Source organism: Gymnogyps californianus, chromosome 1 (assembly GCF_018139145.2).
Source record: "Gymnogyps californianus isolate 813 chromosome 1, ASM1813914v2, whole genome shotgun sequence".
In the NCBI taxonomy this organism is placed as follows: domain Eukaryota; kingdom Metazoa; phylum Chordata; class Aves; order Accipitriformes; family Cathartidae; genus Gymnogyps; species Gymnogyps californianus.
Genome location: NC_059471.1, coordinates 205151891 through 205170942, shown reverse-complemented (window position 1 = coordinate 205170942; position 19052 = coordinate 205151891). Strand labels below are relative to the sequence as shown.

The window sequence follows — 19052 nt, the reverse complement described above, 5'->3', positions numbered from 1 at the left end:
GCCCTGAGCAACAACAAGCCTTTGAACAGATTAAACAGGAGATTGTTCATGCAGTAGCCCTTGGGCCAGTCTGGGCAGGACAAGATATTAAAAATGTGCTCTATACCGCAGCCAGGGAGAATGGCCCTACCTGGAGTCTCTGGCAGAAAGCACCAGGGGAGACCCAAGGTCAACCCCTAGGGTTTTGGAGTCAGGGATACAGAGGATCTGAGGCCCACTATACTCCAACTGAAAAGGAGATATTAGTGCATATGAAGGAGTTCGAGCTGCCTCAGAAGTGGTCGGTACTGAAACACAGCTCCTATTAGCACCCCAACTGCTGGTGCTGGGTGGGATGTTCAAAGGGAAGGCTCCCCCTACACATCATGCAACTGATGCTATGTGGAGTAAGTAAGTGGGTTGTGCCAATCATGCAATGAACTCGAATAGGAAACCCCAGTCGCCCAGGAATTTTGGAAGTGATCACAGACTGGCCAGAAGGCAAAGATTTTGGAATATCGCCAGAGGAGGAGGTGACACGTGCTGAAGAGGCCCCACTGTATAATAAACTGCCAGAAAATGAGAAGCAATATGCCCTGTTCACTGATGAGTCCTGTCGCATTGTGGGAAAACATTGGAGGTGGAAGGCGGCTGTATGGAGTCCTACACAAGAAGTCACAGGAACTGCTGAAGAAGGTGAATCAAGTGAGTTTGCAGAGGTGAAAGACATCCAGCTGGCTTTAGACATTGCTGAACAAGAAAAATGGCCAATACTTTATCTCTATACTGACTCATGGATGGTGGCAAATGCTCTGTGGGGGTGGTTGCAGCAATGGAAGCAGAGTAACTGGCAACGCAGAGGTAAACCCGTTTGGGCTGCTGCACTGTGGCAAGATACTGCGTCCCGGCTAGAGAATCTGGTTGTAAAAGTACATCACGTAGATGCCCACGTACCCAAGAGCCGGGCCACTAAAGAACATCAAAACAATCAACAGGTAGACAAGGCTGCTAGGATTGAAGTGGCTTAGGCAGATCTGGACTGGCAACACAAGGGTGAATTATTTATAGCTCGGTGGGCCCATGACACCTCCGGCCCTCAGGGAAGAGATGCAACATATAGATGGGCTCGTGATCAAGGGGTGGACCTGACCATGGACACTATCGCACAGGTTATCCATGAATGTGAAACGTGCTGCAATTAAGCAAGCCAAGTGGTTAAAGCCTCTTTGGTATAGGGGATGATGGCTGAAGTATAAATACGGGGAGGCCTGGCGGATTGATTATATCACACCCCCACAAACGCGCCAAGGCAAGTGCCGTGTGCTTACAGTGGTGGAAGCAACCACCGGATTGCTGGAAACATATCCCGTGCCCCATGCCACTGCCCGGAACACTATCCTAGGCCTTGAAAAGCAAGTCTTATGGCAACACAGTACCCCAGAAAGAACTGAGTCAGACAACGGGACTCATTTCCAAAACAACCTCATGGACACCTGGGCCAAAGAGCACGGCATTGAGTGGGTGTATCACATCCCCTATCATGCACCAGCCTCTGGGAAAATCGAGTGATACAATGGATTGTTAAAGACTACATTGAGAGCAATGGGTGGTGGGACTTTCAAACACTGGGATACACATCTAGCAAAGGCCACCTGGTTAGTCAACACTAGAGGATCTGCCAATTGGGCTGGTCCTGCCCAATCAAAGCTTCTACTTACTGTAGAAGGGGACAAAGTCCCTGTAGTGCACATAAAAAATATGCTAGGGAAGACAGTCTGGGTCACTCCTGCCTCAGGCAAAGGAAAACCCATTCATGGGATTGCTTTTGCTCAAAGACCTGGATGCACTTGGTGGGTGATGCGGAAGGATGGGGAAGTCCGATGTGTGCCTCAAGGAGATTTGATTTTAGCTGAAAATAGCCAATGAATTAAATTGTATTATGTTAATTGCTATATAACCCTGCCACTGTATGTCATGCCTACTATAGTTGTTATATGCTATATCAACAGTATTACAGTAAGAATCACCTAAATTAATGAAGAACGAACTTTGATAAAACCAAGCGAAGTGCAGTAGTGATGGAACCAGAACTGACTGCAGCATGCAACAATCCAATACTAGACACCATCCTCCTGCCGCACCCAAAGTCACCCGCCTGCTGCACCACACCGAAGCCCGATCCTGTTCTGCCGACTGAGTGGACTTCGCACCATCCCTCCTGCCCAGACAGACTGTTATGACAGATGGAGCCCAAAGTCATGGATTGAATGAACTCAACGAACATTTTAAAGGGACATTTAAATGGATATTTTAAAGGCCCGTAGATTAAGGGAATGATATCTGTGTGTATATGTATCAAAACATAGGAAAAGTGGTGGTGATTAATTAAAAATGTATTGGAAAGTGTGGGACCTGGACATGACTTAGATGGTATAGAATAAGGGGTGGATACTGTCCTGGTTTCGGCTAGGGTAGAGTTAATTTTCTTCCTAGTAGCTGGTATAGTGCTGTGTTTTGGATTTAGTAGGAAAATAATGTTGATAACACACTGATGATTTTAGTTGTTGCTAAGTAGTGTTTATACTAAGTCAAGGATTTTTCAGCTTCTCATGCCAGCCAGCAAGAAGGCTGGAGGGGCACAGGAAGTTGGGAGGGGACACCGCCAGGACAGCTGACCCAAACTGGCCAAAGGGATATTCCATACCATATGACATCATGCCCAGTATATAAACTGGGGGGAGTTAGCTGGGAGGGGCAGATCGCTGCTCAGGAACTAACTGGGCATCGGTCGGCGAGTGGTGAGCAATTGCATTGTGCATCACTTGTTTTGTATATTCTAATTCTTTTAGTATTATTATTGTCATTTATTATTATTATTATCGTCATTATCATTATTTTTCATTCCTTTCTGTCCTATTAAACTGTCTTTATCTCAACCCACGAGGTGTATTTTTTTCAATTCTCTCCCGCATCCCACTGGGTAAGGGGAGTGAGCAAGCGGCTGCGTGGTGCTTAGTTGCCAGCTGGGGTGAAACCATGACAATTACGTATAGGAATATGTGAAAAGGTGTACAGAAGCTGGTTTGTACATCTTGTCTTTAGGAATACAAAGCTAAACAATATGTATACTGCTTAAGATGCAGGATTTTTACATTTCTTTATCTTTACCTGTGTGCTCAGTCACAAGAAAAGAACTGTGACAAAAAAGGGATACTCCTGAATGGGCATACTGTTAGTTAAAGATCTTTTTAATTAATTAGTTTTTCATTTTTTTACCTCTTGGGTTTTTTCACTGCAGTGATAGAATTAGTTTTGATTTCTTTTATGACATACAATTTCCTTAGCTTTAGCTTTTGGATTTGGATTTTAGATATGCAAATGCTATTTAAATACAGACAAACAAAAATAATTCCTTTTCCTACAATGACATATTTATATATGGATCACAGAAATATGGCTTGAAATTTGTGTGGATTATGCAATTTTCTTTTTTCTTATTCTTTAGGTTATTATTTCCTATTCAAATCAGTAGAATTCTTACTTTCTACTTCATTCTCCTCATAAACGCAGATTAAAATATACACTATGATGGGACCAAAGTCTAAACTGGCAAACTACCTTGCTTTTCAGCTCCAGACCTCAGAGTTGGAATTGCTCTAGAAATGGAAGACATCAATGTTTTCTGCTAAGCCACTAAAGTAGCACTTGACAGTATATTTGATTTATATAGGCTATAAAGTTAAGTTTATATATAAACAGAAGAGAAAATTATATAATGTATTTTTACAGCTGCTCTGTAGCCTTAATCAAAAAGTATGGCTACATACCTCAGAATAGCTGTCATTCTTTTTGATATGCTAATATCCGGATTCTGGTTTTCATGTGCATAGGCTTTATGTATGTGAGATCTGATTCTTTGTGACAGCGGCGCATGTAACTGTGAACATGATGTGACCTCAAAAAAGGGCAACCTACAAGGATAGCTTAAAATGCCACTATATTTTGAGCTCATGGTTTGAATGTCAAAAAAACAAGGCTCATAGACTAAGATAAAACAAACAGATTTCTCCCAAGCTACAAAAAAAGGAATGATACTGTCAATATTGTTTGTTAATAGAACTAACAGAAAGATTACACTATTTCAGGGTTTTTAGTGAAGAAAGGATGCTACTACCCCCCCTCAGAATTCCTGAAAATTTGAATAATTATTTATTTACAGATATGATAAGTTGGATAGGTATGGACACATGTAAGCTATAATACCGTCTTTGATATATGGATTGTCGTTGCTTAACCCCAGCCAGCAACGAAGCACCACGCAGCTGCTCACTCACTCCTCCCCCCTCCCAGTGGGATGGGGAGGAGAATCGGGAAAAAAAGTAAAACCCATGGGTTGAGATAAGAACAGTTCAATAACTAAAATTAAAAGTATATATATAATAATAAAAATAATAATAATACAAATATAATAACAATTGTAATGAAAAGGAATATAACAAAAAGAGATAAATTAGACCCAAGAAAAGACAAGTGATGCACAGTGCAGTTGCTCACCACCCGCTGACCAATGCCCGAGCAGCGATCCGCCCCTCCCGGCCAACTCTCCTCCATTTATATACTGAGCATGACGTTCTATGGTATGGAATACCCCTTTGGCTAGTTCAGGTCCGCTGTCCTGGCTGTGCTCCCTCCCAGCTTCTTGTGCACCTGCTTGCTGGCAGAGCATGGGAAACTGAACAATCCTTAACTTAGGATAAGTGCTACTTAGCAACAACTAAAACATCAGCGTGTTATCAACATCATTCTCACACTAAATCCAAAACACACTGTACCAGCTACTAGGAAGAAAATTAACTTTATCCCAGCTGAAACCAGGACAATATATATAAATACATACATATATACACGCTTATATAATACCATCTTTTATATATACTACTATTGTAGTGTATAATACTACCTTACTAGGAAAGAGAACGTTAGGAGGTGGCACAGTAGATCAAATTTTGGTCATTCTGCTACTCACACAGTAAATGAATTTCTCTCTCTGTTTTAGTGATGTTTACACTTGTATGGGAAGAACACTCCCTTTTGAGTGCACTGCTTTTGAAGAAGAGGTTCATACTAGAGATTCTCCCTTAACTTATATCAATGTCTTAGTAATCAGAGGTATGAGTATCATGACTCCCAAATTCTTTAGGAGAGATACTACTGCTGCTGCAAGGGGCCCATATCTGAATCACTTGATAGCAGAAGTTCTCTGGTTACTGAATGAGCCAGTAGTAAGCAAATAGCACAGGCTAAACCCCATTGAGGGACCTAAGTCAAAATAAACCAGTCTCATATCCATGAAGACTGTATGCACCACCAGTGGAATCCATCTAGATAACATCAAGAAGAATTAAAGCATGCTGTATTTCTGGTGAGTAAGGTCTGTAAACTATGCACATGATTTAGCTTACAGATTCAAGTTTCCTGTGATGTCAGTGGCATTAGGCACGTGCTTAAAATTAAGTATCTGCATTCGGGTTTTAGACTTTATTGGATAAAAACTTAATTTTACATTCACTATAGTGCATACTATATAAAAGAAAAACATATGTTTTTCTGAAATACCACTTTAATGTTTTTCCAATGTTAAATTAATGGAAAAACATGATAGGACAAATTAAAGCTTATTTATAAGAAGATAAAACATTTCAGCAATAGTTCCAATGTATCCCTCAGCAGCAATTATTTTCAGTAACCAACCTGTAATTTAGTTAAACTGGCCTCTACAACTGAAGGTCCCACAACCAGTAGCTAATAATTCTGTTCTTTTTCTAAAATACTGCCACAAATGAATCTTCTTGCTTCTGGGTAGAACTACCTTCTCTTCTAGAAGTTAGTGTATTAACAAGCTTTCACTCTAAAGTTACATTTTGTAAGGATACAAAAATACTGAACAAAGCAACCTTTTAAACAAACAAATTAATTTAAACAAATTTAATAAAAATGTTTGGAAAGAAATCTCTCCCTACCCACTGTGCCCTTGCAGTAGATTCCTCTCCTCTATTCTTGTTTTCTGGCCTAGCAGTTTCTTCTGTCTTAAGGAGCTGCATAATGTCCATACAGTCTTCTCTATATTTTTAAGAAAATTAAACTGCTTTCTCTCACATTTGAGGCTTGGCTTATGAGCTTCTATTCACTGCAAACAAATCCCTTTACTTCTCTCAGGAGTTCCACTCTCTACCTATCCTACAGATTTCCTGATTTCTTGTTCTCCCTTTTTGAGTCTCCCTCTTTCTCTTTCAGTCTCAGCTCAGAGAAGCTTCTGGATGTCAGGTTAGGGCATGCAGAATATGATCAGTTGCTACTGAAGGAAAGAACAGCATTACCATCCTTCAAAGGATTCCACCTGACTCAAAGTGAACAATGTAAACAGGAACCTTCCTTTCCATCACACAAACACATCCTTTTCAACAAAACATGATATATACCATTTATGAAATATACATATTAAAAATTAAAAAGAACACCAACTATCACAAACCTGTAATAAGGCTTTTTCTGGTAAATGGGATATTTTATGTCTGACAGTAAGATCATTTGATTCAAAACAGCCTTTCTGACTTTCCTTTGCCAAACTCTGAAAAAAGATGGTACAAGAGAAGTACAATTTAATCTTAATTGCAGGTTCAAAGTTTCAAATATATTTAAATATTCAAAAAATGAAATTAAATTTGCTAAACTTAACTAGGTATTTTCAAATCCCCATATAGTTACACATCGATGAACATTTGTAACTGCTACACACAATATGACATATACTACTAGCACACGCGAATTTTTCAGACAAGTCTTCAAAAGGTATCACTACTAAAATCTCTCTGATGTTATATTGTATCCAACAATGTATACTGCATGAAAGATACTAAAGTATTTTTCATATATAGTCTCAACATGGGAGTAACATTGAATCTCCTATTCTTTAGCTCTAGAAACAGAAGAGTTTCAGGGGTTATAAAATTGGTTTTCATTTGAATATTGCTACAGGGAAGAGAGGAGAAGATAAAAGAAAGAGGAAATACGCAGGAAAGGAGAAATTAGGAATAAAGAAAATGGGAAGGAAGAAAACAGTGGGATGGGAAAGCCAGAAAGACCAGAGTAAATGGAATAATGAGCTTTAGATTGTAACTTCCCATCCTGAAAATTTATTTGCCCTTTAGTAGCAATGCGAGTTCTTCTGGCCCATTAAGTTTATTACATATTATAATCATTGATGGTTTAATTTTGCATTTTAAAATCAATCAATGTCATCTTGGATGCCCTGGATTATCCAAGATATCCACAAAAGACTGGCAGATATGACACAGGACTGGCAGAGGATTCTTGGACTTCTTGAGCTTTAAGCTGGAGGCCTGTCTGGTCTAGCCTTGCCTGAGATATCCCAGCCCATGCTGAATTATATCAGAAACCTATGTTTAGGTGACTTAGTTGCACCCAAAATGCTTACAAAAGTGCACACAATACAAAAGTACACAATTAAAAAATGACTCAGTTATATGCTTTCTGTTATATGCATTCTAATCTAATTATGGAAGTCAAACCAATCCTTGCTACTGCTATTAAGATTGGAAAGAATTTAAGAGTATTATTCCCTAAGAATGCCAATACACTCCAGAAACAGGACATCTTTTGTGCACTCAATCTAGTCAGACTAACATTTTAAGTATTTTAAGATACCAGCAAGAAAAGAGGAGAAAGAAAATGTACGGGAGGGAGAAGAAACAAAAATAAAAGTGAGAGTCTACCAACTAGTTTGAGAGAACAGGGAAGAAGCAGGACTAATGACAGGTTTACTCCAGGAAGGATTTGACAACTGGTGTCTGGCAGCCAGCAATTGATAAATTGTCCACAGCTGGTTTCCATTCTGACCATCCTACAGCAGGGGAAGGAAAAGGAGCCAGTGGGAGAGCTTTATCTGTGTGAGTGTGATATTTGGAACCCCCATGCTATTAGCAGCGGCTGGATCTTAACAGCTCCCATCTCTCCCCTTCCCCACATGGTGTCTGCCGAGCATCCCACCAAGCTATGGCATTCTCTTCCTTAGCAGGAGAAACCTTCCCAGAAATGAGAAGAGCCCTGTTTTTCACAGTGAGACCAGATACGGCTGCTGGCAGTGGGGCATATGGGGCTGTCCATGTGCTGCCTACTCTCAGGTGATCACAGTTTTGGTTACCCCAAGTTTTGGGGAGGACATGAGGTTACTGAGGCTTCTCCTCACTCTGCAGGAATCTACACCTCTTGGATTCTGGTGGCAGGGATCCAGAGGCATCATCTTTACTGATCATCATCTCAACTGGTAATACTACCCCTAAGACATCAGCCACCTGATCCAAGCCAGCTAGATCACTGATAATAGACAACAACACTCAACCCCTTTCACTGCTTAAGATATGACCAAACTTTTACTTATAGAATATAGAGGTAATGATCTGCTTCCCGTAACACTGTAAGTACTAAATAGTAGTATTAGTAGTAGTACACTAAAATGCTTCATTTAATATTGATAGAGCTGTTTTTCCATAACAGTTGGAATTAATGGAGTTAATCTTTAATCGTTGAGCTTACTATATTTAAAGTATTACACTGCATACTTCAAAATATGCTTTTGTTTTTGAAGAACTGTGGGCCTCTGCATGCCAAGCTTTCACAACAGCATTTAAATATATTTTGTTAAAGATCTGTTGCAGTCGTTTCACTGCCACTGAAAATATACATAATTATAACCAATTTGAGGACCATAAGTAAGAATAAGTATGTCATTTAAATGCTTTAGATGAATGACTGTCTATCAAATTACTTTTCAATAAAATAGCTATTCAATTCAGCTTCTCTAAGGAAATAAATAACAACTTTTTACAATAGATATAATTAAGACCGTTGCAATAGGATTTCAAGTTACCAGGCATGGCATAAACATGACGTATTTCCAATTTATGTGTATAAGACATTACTGATCTACAGTTTGATCTACCAAATTACCCAATAATTTCACAGAGCTTAGAGGTGCAAGATGTACACAGACCTCTGTGAAACGAAATACAATAACAAAACTTTAATAATGTTTCAGATAGCATAGAAGTCAAAAGTCGTAAGAATAAATTTAGTAAAGTCAAGTGCTAAGTGTTACACCAGTGTTAAATGTACAAAGAACAGTAAAGCAGCTTATGAAAGATCACGTGTTCATTATGAATTAATGTAAACATTTAAAAACATTACGTTTAAGACAAGTTTGGCAGGAATTGAATTTTGTTTAGTCCAGCACAAAAAAAAGTATGGGGAATACTATAACTGTCCTTCTATATGTAAAGGGTGTTACAAATGCAATCGAAATAAAATGCTCTTCACAGTCACTGAAATAAAACCAAGAGGAAATAAGTGCAATTTTCTGCAAAAACTTACGTCATCATTCAAATTTTTTTTTGTCAGTTAACTGTAAAAAAAACTGCAATAAGCTACAAAGGGAGCTGAGAGACCCTTCTTACCTGATACTTTCAAGAACATACAGCTGTTTAAGTAGCTTAGCCCTATATAATCTTATCTCATGGACAAGGACTAAGCTTGATTAGTGTGACATGCGGTCTTCACTATCAAAAGGAGTAAAATGTAAATTTTGATATATTAAATACACACTATAGAATCACTTATCTAATTTTTTTAACAAAAAGGTGTCTAGAAATTCAACTGAAATAAATTATTATAAAGGTACATTTAAGATCCATTCTTTGTGAAAAACAAAATCAGTGTGTCTCAAATCTGGCAAGAGATGCAATGTTGACAGTATAAACCTAAGTCTGTTTTCTGTTACCTGAGTCATGCTCACTGTGTGTTCTAGGGAACATATTGTATATTACTTAATTATACACTTTAGTAAGTGTACACTTTACACTTTAATTACAAACTTTAATAACTTTTTAGGCTATACAACCAGTAAGGTACAGAAACTGGAAATATTTGCAAAGCAAATGCCTACAAAATAATATCAAGTTTTCATTGCCCAAGGGAGGAAGGCAAAAACTCTCAGCATTGCAAGGGAAGTCCAAACTGCATCTACATTAATTTGCTCTGACTTTCATCAATCAGGATCTAACAGCCCACTGACCTGCCCCTTCAATTCTGTCTCACACACACTGTTCACTCTTGAACTTTTTCCACAGATCACTCCTTCGTGGGTTGTGTTCATAGTACAGTAGAGTTCTACTATAAGCAGATCCCTAAAGTGATCAAATTTTATTTAAGAAAGAAAAAAAGACCCACTTTCCCCTCCCCCCCCAATTCTCTGTCATTCCAGCAACCTTGTTTACAGTGCAATCCCACAAACAGTTATACTGGTACTAGTCAAGAGTCAATGAACAGAGTCACACAGCCAAGAATGATTGAATGGCATTTCTCCATATGTCAGCTTTGTCATAGAAGGAAATATATTGTATAACTATGCCCTCTAGATGTCGTCTCCTCTGCTTCTGTGAATTTAAAATTAACAAAAGGTGCCTTGGCTGAAAGTAATATTTAGAAGAGAATATAAAACTAAGTAATAAAGAAGAATAGTCTCTGAAAACTGCCTAAGGGAGTGAGACAACAGCTTGGGCCTCTGGCTCTGTAAGAGCAATGTTTGAGTCCTACATAACTGCCTGAGCTCAAACTCAAAGCTATAGGTAGTGCTTTTGGCCCATTCTTTACGTTTATGAAACTTCTGTCTGGGTGGACTCAGGTTAACAGAGTCAATGTTCACAGCTGCTGCTGTGTGGAGACATTAAAAAAAACCCATACCTGCAGGATCTGTGGAACACAAAGTCTCAGGCAGAATGAACAAAGCATTTATTTTTTCTGTCTTCTGACTTTTTCTATTTTATTTTGATCTTCACTCCTTCCCCGCCTCTCATCATGCATTCCCTCTAACTGAAGCCAAGACTCCAGCTCTGTGATGCCTCCTGTTTTATCCCTGTCACTGTACTCCACCTCCCAGAAAAGCATCCCGACTCACTCCACCCTGTACTTCTGACATACACTCCATTTCCCTAACACCTCCCAAGCCTGCTTTGCATCAGCATCACTGCTCAGTCTTTAGAGAAGAGTACCAGCACCATCCGTCCTAGCAAAGAATACAGGGAACTGTCTCTCACAGCATTCATGGCATCAAGTTGCCACAGGTCAACCAATGAATGGCATCCTGCAAAGAGATAGCTAGATAGATAGATAAATTGTTGGACCAAGCATATTTAATTTATACAGCATAATTTTCTTTTATATAACATGTATTTTTTGTCTTATGCAAAGCATAGACTATATAGACTTACATGTCATTTTTTCCTTGTGAATCTGCACCCACATGCTCCACTTCTGTATAATTACTCTTAATATTTGGATGTTATAATGGACTACTGCTAGAGCGATCTTCTGCTTTGCCTTTTGTCTTTTGTTCTTTCTCAGCAGAGTATATTTTATCCATCCTCTGAATTTTAAAACAGAATGAGTCATTTAAAATAGCTCCCAACCTAAATGAAGTACAATCTATAAAACTCTGCAATTTGCTGTAAAATACAAAGCAGTCGAGCTCAACAATATAAACTTCAGAGTAGAACTGATGTTTGTTATTTATCATTGAAATAAAATATGCATTGATAATATTTTTCAGTAGTAATTCATTCACTCATTTTAATAAAATTTGTATTTGGTTTTAATATTCTACAGTATTGAGCAATAAAAACTTGCTTGCTTCCACCATCATATACTCCTGCTGCTGTCAGCTGTACTTTAATGTACAGATCTGTATTTATGGGAGGACATTTGAGTGTTTATACAAAATAATTTTAAAGTGCTAGATGCATGCATTTACTTAAGTGCTATTTGCATTTTTTTGGCAATACAAATAAAAATTAATATAACAGAATATGACTTAAATTGATATCTTAACTATTTTAACCTTTGGTAAAAATCCCATTTCTCTTCTGAGCTAAGTAATAAGAAATAATTAGATTCAGAATAAAAAATGTATTTCAAATGAATCATATGTCGCTGATACATTAAAATAACACTATGTCTCCATATCTGATTTGCTGAAAAGACTACTGAATAAATTAGACTTTACGTGACTACTTTCATTTGCCAAAATCTCTCTCATTTCAAATTAAAAAAAAAAAATCATTTCATATAGTTGGGAGCAATTATAAATGGAACATTCTACTGTTCCAGTTCAACTTCTGTTATAATTAAACAAAACTGTTAGCTCAGACAATCTTCAAAATGCTGATGTAAAGGAAAAAGGAATAACATTTCATGTCCCTGGTATAGAAGACAAACAGAAAAAAAGAACAGGTTTCTTTTGTAGCAAGGAAGACCCAGGTATTAGGAAAATATTTCTTGTAGAGAGGATTATGAAGTACTGGAATAAACTGCCTGCAGAGATTGTCATGTCTCCAACACCTGTGATTTTCAAGATGACTAAAAACAGCCTAGACAAATGTTCACCAAGGCTAACCACAGTGTAGCTTGAAAATCTTCACCTTCCTACCAATTCTGTGATTCTTAGTAAGGATTTACACCAGTGGTCCTAACAGAGTTGTACCTCCTATATAATTAGCATTTTATGCTTTTCAAAACAAAATAGCCCAAACTTATCTACTCTATATGGAGGATCATTAAATTTTGATACACACGCTTACAAGAAAGAAATTAGTGAATGTTTGTTTATTGTGATTATCATATTTTAAAACATATCTACTTATTATGCCCATTTTTAAAAGGAAGAGTTGGATTACATAAAGTATGAGTTACCTAATCCCAAGCATATAGGAAACTGAAGAAAGAGCAGAAGAGAATGCAGATCTTTTACTTTCAGACCCAAATGCAAATCATCCTTCTGTTTCTGGGTATACTACCATATTCCTGGCAAACAGAGCTGATTAAAGTACAGAAATGTCACAGGACTTTGTTCAGGTCTGGAAGAGGCAGAGACTCAGAACTGACTAGTTTTAACACAGAATACCATTGCTGAAGAAAAATAAAGCCAAATCTAAGTTTCTAATCTCTCTTCATGTTGTTCTTTTAAAATGAAAACTTCCCCCCCCTCCAAAGGAACTACATAAATATTGCTTTGGTAAAAGATTTTTCCTGAGATGTCACTGGAGTATATGTAAAATGCATATACTTACCCAAAATACAGCTTCATTAAGTTTCTGCTGTAAAAGTCCCATGCTTTGGCACATAATTCTTCAGTCATCTAAACAAACCATTTATGACATTAGTACACAAAACAGTGCTGTATTATGAATATTTAAAAATCAGACAAAAATAAGAAATCTTGTATTTTCCATGTTGATTGGTGCAAATTAAAGTACCTATTTTAAAGAGACGAATGTTCAAGTACAATTTTGTGTATAGTTAGAAGTACTTTGCTACCAAATTACACTTCTGTTTTTACACACAGAAGTTAAAGGAAATGCTAAATTAGCATACGAAAGAACTAATATGTGTGCTTGAGGGAAGGTTCAATAACTGAAGTTCAGTCTTTCATCCCTCATATCCACTCTTTTATTGATCAGCTGTATCCAGCAATTTAGCATATTAAACAAATAGTTTAGTTACTCTTTGCAAAAATCTTTTCATGACTCATTGCTATGTAAACCATTTACCACATGATTCTAACTCATAGGTATTTTAATAAACCTGTTTGAACTTCTACAAAACCAAAACTGTGTAAGACTACGGGCTAAGAATATCGCTGTAAAAGAAAATATGGTCCTTTGAATGTGCAAATAGCAATTTGGCCTCAGAAAATACTGGGGTTTATCTCATTTATTGTTCTTACTCCTAGGAAAATTTATGAGAGGATTTGACTGCAACACTTTTCTATATTTATACATATACTGTATAAATCAACCATTCCACTTTTAGACTGATTAATATAATATTTGAGTGGTTGGTAAAAGAGGAAACAGCTGAAATGAAATTGCAGTAAACTCACAGTACAGATGTACTAAGAGAAGACAAAACTGAGTACAGTTATACAGAGGTAACTAAGAGAAAAATCTGGTCACACTGCGTGTCAACTTACTGACTAAATTGCTTAGACTGCTTCCTTGCATGGTCATATAGCAACTTTCTACTTCTCTGAATGTTTTAAAATAACAGTTTTTCTTCTCTACAGATGACTTTTTTGGATCAGTAAAACCAAAATGTTTACCTCCTTATTGCTTATATAACTGTTAATTGTTAGCGTTGATAGCACTTTCCAAGATTCATCAGTTCAAGTGTAATTTTAGGGATCAGCCTAAGTAAAACTAAATAATGCATAGAAAAACCATGCTATTGAAACTAGATTCATATTTATGTGGAACTCTCTTTTAAGTTATGACCAAATATGAAACAGGAACTACTTCTTCCCTACCATACGCCTAGATGCTATGCTCACCTCTGACGACATTAGTTTTTGGATACAAATCAGTATCAATAGAAAGAAACGCAAAGTATCATATTCCTCGCATTAGCTATAGAGGAGTAACATGAGAAAACTTAAAAACAGAATATGAGTATTCCGTATTAGAAGATTTCTTCACAGCATAGAGTTAATGCAAATGTTCAATGATTTTTACCAGTTGTTCACCATCTAGTCCAAAAACAGTGTTCAGGTAAGTTTCTGAAATCCTCTTTAATTTTGGGTGTAAAGACAGATCAATACACATATACCTTTAAAAGAGAAGTAAATTATATTAACCATATTATAGTATCTCCAAAAGAAAATACATCTTTTCTCTGTACCTAATAGATTACTGTTACATGTTATGGTATAATGTTATTATTAAAAGATTAAGACCTATATCACTTTCATTACAAATACCTATAGCAGCCATTTTTTAAATGTGTTTACAAAATTTGAAAACAAATTATCATGTTTCATTGCTACTCTTAGAGCTATGTTGAAATACTGTGTACATCAGAGCTTAATACATTCCATGTAATATCTATCTTGGACATCCCTATCAGATTATACTATTTTGTTTCTCATCTTAATATTGACTGAACAGCCATTTCAAATTTTCAGTAGTTGGTGCAATGTTTCCTGCTGTTGCAGATAGGCCATGACATGTCTAGGTAGGTAAACTGTTTTGTTTTCATTAAAAAAAAAAAAAAAAAAAAGACGACACACTGCAAGAGCCAAATAAATCAAAAAAGACTATGCTGCATTATAATTCCATGAAAAATACGGAAATAAAAAGTATTTACCAGAGGGCCAAAATTAAAAGAGAAATCAAGTCAGTTTTCAACTTCTAGGAAAGACATCATAAATAATGTAAAGTAAACCATAAAACCTCGTCATTATGGTTCAGGCTGTTGGTGCACCTTGTGATATGAGGAACTGTGTTGCCCCATGGAGAACCCCAGGGAAAGGGCACAATAAGGGCACAAATCTGCATCACCCACTGTAATGATTTTACCTGCTACCACAATGTACTTAAGTCAGTCTATGAGTGCATGCAGAGTGGCTGGGGGTCCAGACAACTCCTGAGATCTCTGTTTGAGTAGGCCCAACAATTAAGGATTTATTATCCACCTCCTACCGAAAACTTCAACCAGAAGTGACAATTGCACAGAATATAAAAGCGAGGCAAGTACCTCCCTGGCTAGCCCTTTGAAATCACAGCTTCTTCACATTGCAAAAGATGCCTGTTTTCCTAGCATTAACCACGACTTTGTCCACTATATTGCCTTCCCTCTTTTTTCCAATTCTCATTCTCTAAGTTTTTCTAGCTCCCGTCTAAATAGATCAGCAGCGTCTTTTGGGGTATGATGAACACTGCAATTTTCTGACAATGAGGCATTTTACAGAACTCAGTATCTCAACAGAACAGTCCCTTACTAAATCAGTGACAGCACACCTACTTAACCTGAACTCTAAGAAATTACATTGTATAGACTTTACATGTAACACAGAATTTAACTCATATTGAATTAACACTTTCCATCTCCTTCCCGTACAAAGCTCTTTCACTCCCCAGCAGAGCTTTTGCCTCCAGGCATCCCTATTGTTCTGAAATTTTGTTCACCTTTTTTCTTATCTTCTTATTTGCTTACACTACAGTCCCAGTAGTTCTTCTCAATATTTAAAGTTTTCTTGCAGCTTAATCCTGATGATATCCTAAAACATCAGGCTTGATTATTGCACAGCTGTGACACCTACAAATGAAACTGCATTCTTGGATTAAGTCCAGCACGTAAAAGAAGAGGGTACTCCATCTTCTTAGTGATTCATGTCAATACAAATACCAGTATAGCTTATTGCTCTTCCCTCTGCACCAACTGAAGTTTTTTTTCTGATATTCAAAACCTTCAATGGACCAGAATTTATAAACCTCAAAGATGGCATATTTACAAAACACAACTTTTCTTGAAACACACCTGAACCATGAAATTACTTAATTGGATGTGCAAGTTAAAGCAGGAGGGGAAGTAACTTTCACAGGAGCTGCACCAACAGTAATGAACATGCTTCAAAAAAAGGTAAGAACAAATTATCTCACAATATTCAAAACTAATGCAACACTTTGTGTCTTGTTTTCTGCATAGTAAGCTAAGAATATACATAAACATCTTCTCTCTTTTGTCAGGTACAGACTAACTATAAATTAACCAAGGGCTTTTTTTCTAACAGTGGGCAAAAAGCACTAACATGTCTGAGAAAAAGCACTTGCTGTGAAACATACTTTTAAAAATTCAGATGGCATTTTTAGCCTATAGAAGTTGCACATATTTTAGAGACCAAAGCCTGCTCCCATTTAAGTCAATCACAGTATTTTCTAAGATTCCACTGTAAACAGAACTAAATCCTTAGTCTTTTTTATTTCATGCCATGATGACTTCACTTAAAAGGGTGAAAGAACACACAGAGAAGAGAAAAAATGAGAAATACTACAATTAATGATTCAGTGCTTGAAGGCCACATCCCTGGTTCATATAGGTAAATATACCATGGACAGCAATGAAGTTATAACCAGTAACACTACTTCAGTTTTGATTACCACAAAAGTAAGGGTTTAATATATTAACTAAGCAAAGAAGAGCATTAAGTAGAGGTTATACTCATTAGATATTGTGTAGACAAAAAACCCCATAGATATCAAAAGAAAAATATTTTCTACGTTTTTAGAAGATATTGTCTTACTGTATTTGCAATATCATATGTCATTAGTATTTGCAAAAAAAGCAATATTAACATTTAACTTGCAGTCTACACAGTAGATGCTGTGCCATTAGCATGTTTTGAAAGTCCGAGTTCAATATTATAAACCACATAGCACACACACAATCATTTAGTATGTACCATAAGACATCATCTAATCCCTTTTCCATTATTTCTCTGAGCTTTTCTTCTAAAAATGTAAGTGGATCTTCTGGACGCATAACAATTACACCACAAAGCAGCACCTGCAAAAAGAAACTTCAAATTAATGCCTTTGTGTTAACAGCAAAGTAGCATCTAGATATGAAACTGTTAAAATAAACACAAGTTTACCAGCATCTTTTAAAATATTGTAAAATAGAAGCATTTCTTTTTATCACTTACCTTCCCTTTCATTCAATTTTTAAAGGTAATATTGCATGTATCACCATATTTCAACTGCTACACTTCAAAGCACTGGGTTTAGGATAGTAATAAAATATGTGGTATTTCTTTAACAATTCCTACTAAGAATTTAATTGCTTTTAATGTGCATTAAAGAAAGAATATATAGAAGATTGGATAATTTTATTTACTTAATGAAAACCAGAATTTAAAACAAGATTAATCCTGTGTAGTAAAGAGTATGTTGAATGGGAAGCGTGGCCAGAAATTGATCTTGTAACCAGTATTGAAAACAAAATGCAGTTCAAAAAAAGATTTGCTTTTCAGGATTGTGTTATCACACTACTTTGCATTACCTTTTAGTAATAATGCACAATAACTGATGAACCATTTTTCTCATTTGCCCTTTAGCTGTCTTCAGCTAAAAGACATAGATCATTTATTTTCAGATTGTGAGTTCACATACAGTAAGAATGTCCAAAGTATATTGATTTTTAAAAGTATATGGGCAAACTACAGTTATTTAAGTGAATATTTAACAGAAGCTATAAACTAGAAGTTTTTGTGCCTGGTAAAAATTTCAAAACATAACCGTGTATCTTTAACTAGACATTAATCTACATTAATGCAAAAGATGCTGTCCTGGGACACACTCTCTTGTTTATATTTCCCTCTGTCTGTTATAAAGAAACTAGCTTTTATTAGTTATCACAAAACCAACATCTGAGTTTTTAGATTTTCTTCCAGGCCTGACACTTAGAGAACTGTTTTTCTTTGTCTCTGCCCACTTTTCACTACCACCACTCTCCATGGTGCAGTTGGATGGTACACATGTAAATTTTGCCATTCAGAGTCTGCTCTGGCCCCTATAAGCTTATCACCAAAATTCTGACTATGGAATCTCACCATCCACGTATGTTTAATTTTCCCAAACCATGGCCTTTCACCTGTGCACTCAGTGGGTAGAAATACTTTCTTCATTTTCTAACATACATATTGATTCTGACTTGTAATTACTCTAATACAAGTGGTCTATATAAATATAAAACTAAATTTTAAAACCAGGAAATATCTGAAGCAGCTGCTACATGTGTGATGGATCAAGACAGCACAATAATATAACGGTTTACTCACCATACAAACTCAAATGATGCAATACTACTTTCCTTTCAAGACATGGCCTCTTGCTATTATTAAGTTAATGTGGAGCATGTGCTTGAATCCTTTTCAGGAAGCATGGTGGAAGGACAAGGGAAAAGAGGAAGGCTCTAAACCAAAACCATGCTATGGATACAGAGCAAAAGCCATGCACAACAGAGAGGCCAAAAAAGGCACCCTGTCAAGTGGGCCCTCACTCTGTAGCAGCAGAGAGCAGGGCAGGCTGGTAGAGGGAGCAGCCTGGGAACTTTTGCATGCTAGAGAGGCCTTCCACACGCTAATCAGAATGCTATGTAGAAACAGAATCAGA

General features: G+C 36.9%; 1 protein-coding gene across 1 annotated transcript in view; it reads right to left on the bottom strand.

Moving 5' to 3' along the window:
• FBXL13 (F-box and leucine rich repeat protein 13) overlaps positions 1 to 19052 on the bottom strand; it is a 106453-nt gene that overhangs the window by 81190 nt on the left and 6211 nt on the right. The window contains exons 2-7 of the mRNA XM_050908853.1: positions 17342 to 17445; positions 14616 to 14709; positions 13176 to 13243; positions 11322 to 11476; positions 8619 to 8728; positions 6512 to 6607 (exon numbers count right to left, since the gene is read on the bottom strand). Coding sequence (XP_050764810.1) covers positions 6512 to 6607; positions 8619 to 8728; positions 11322 to 11476; positions 13176 to 13243; positions 14616 to 14709; positions 17342 to 17445 — 627 coding nt within the window. The remainder of the gene's footprint in view (positions 1 to 6511; positions 6608 to 8618; positions 8729 to 11321; positions 11477 to 13175; positions 13244 to 14615; positions 14710 to 17341; positions 17446 to 19052) is intronic.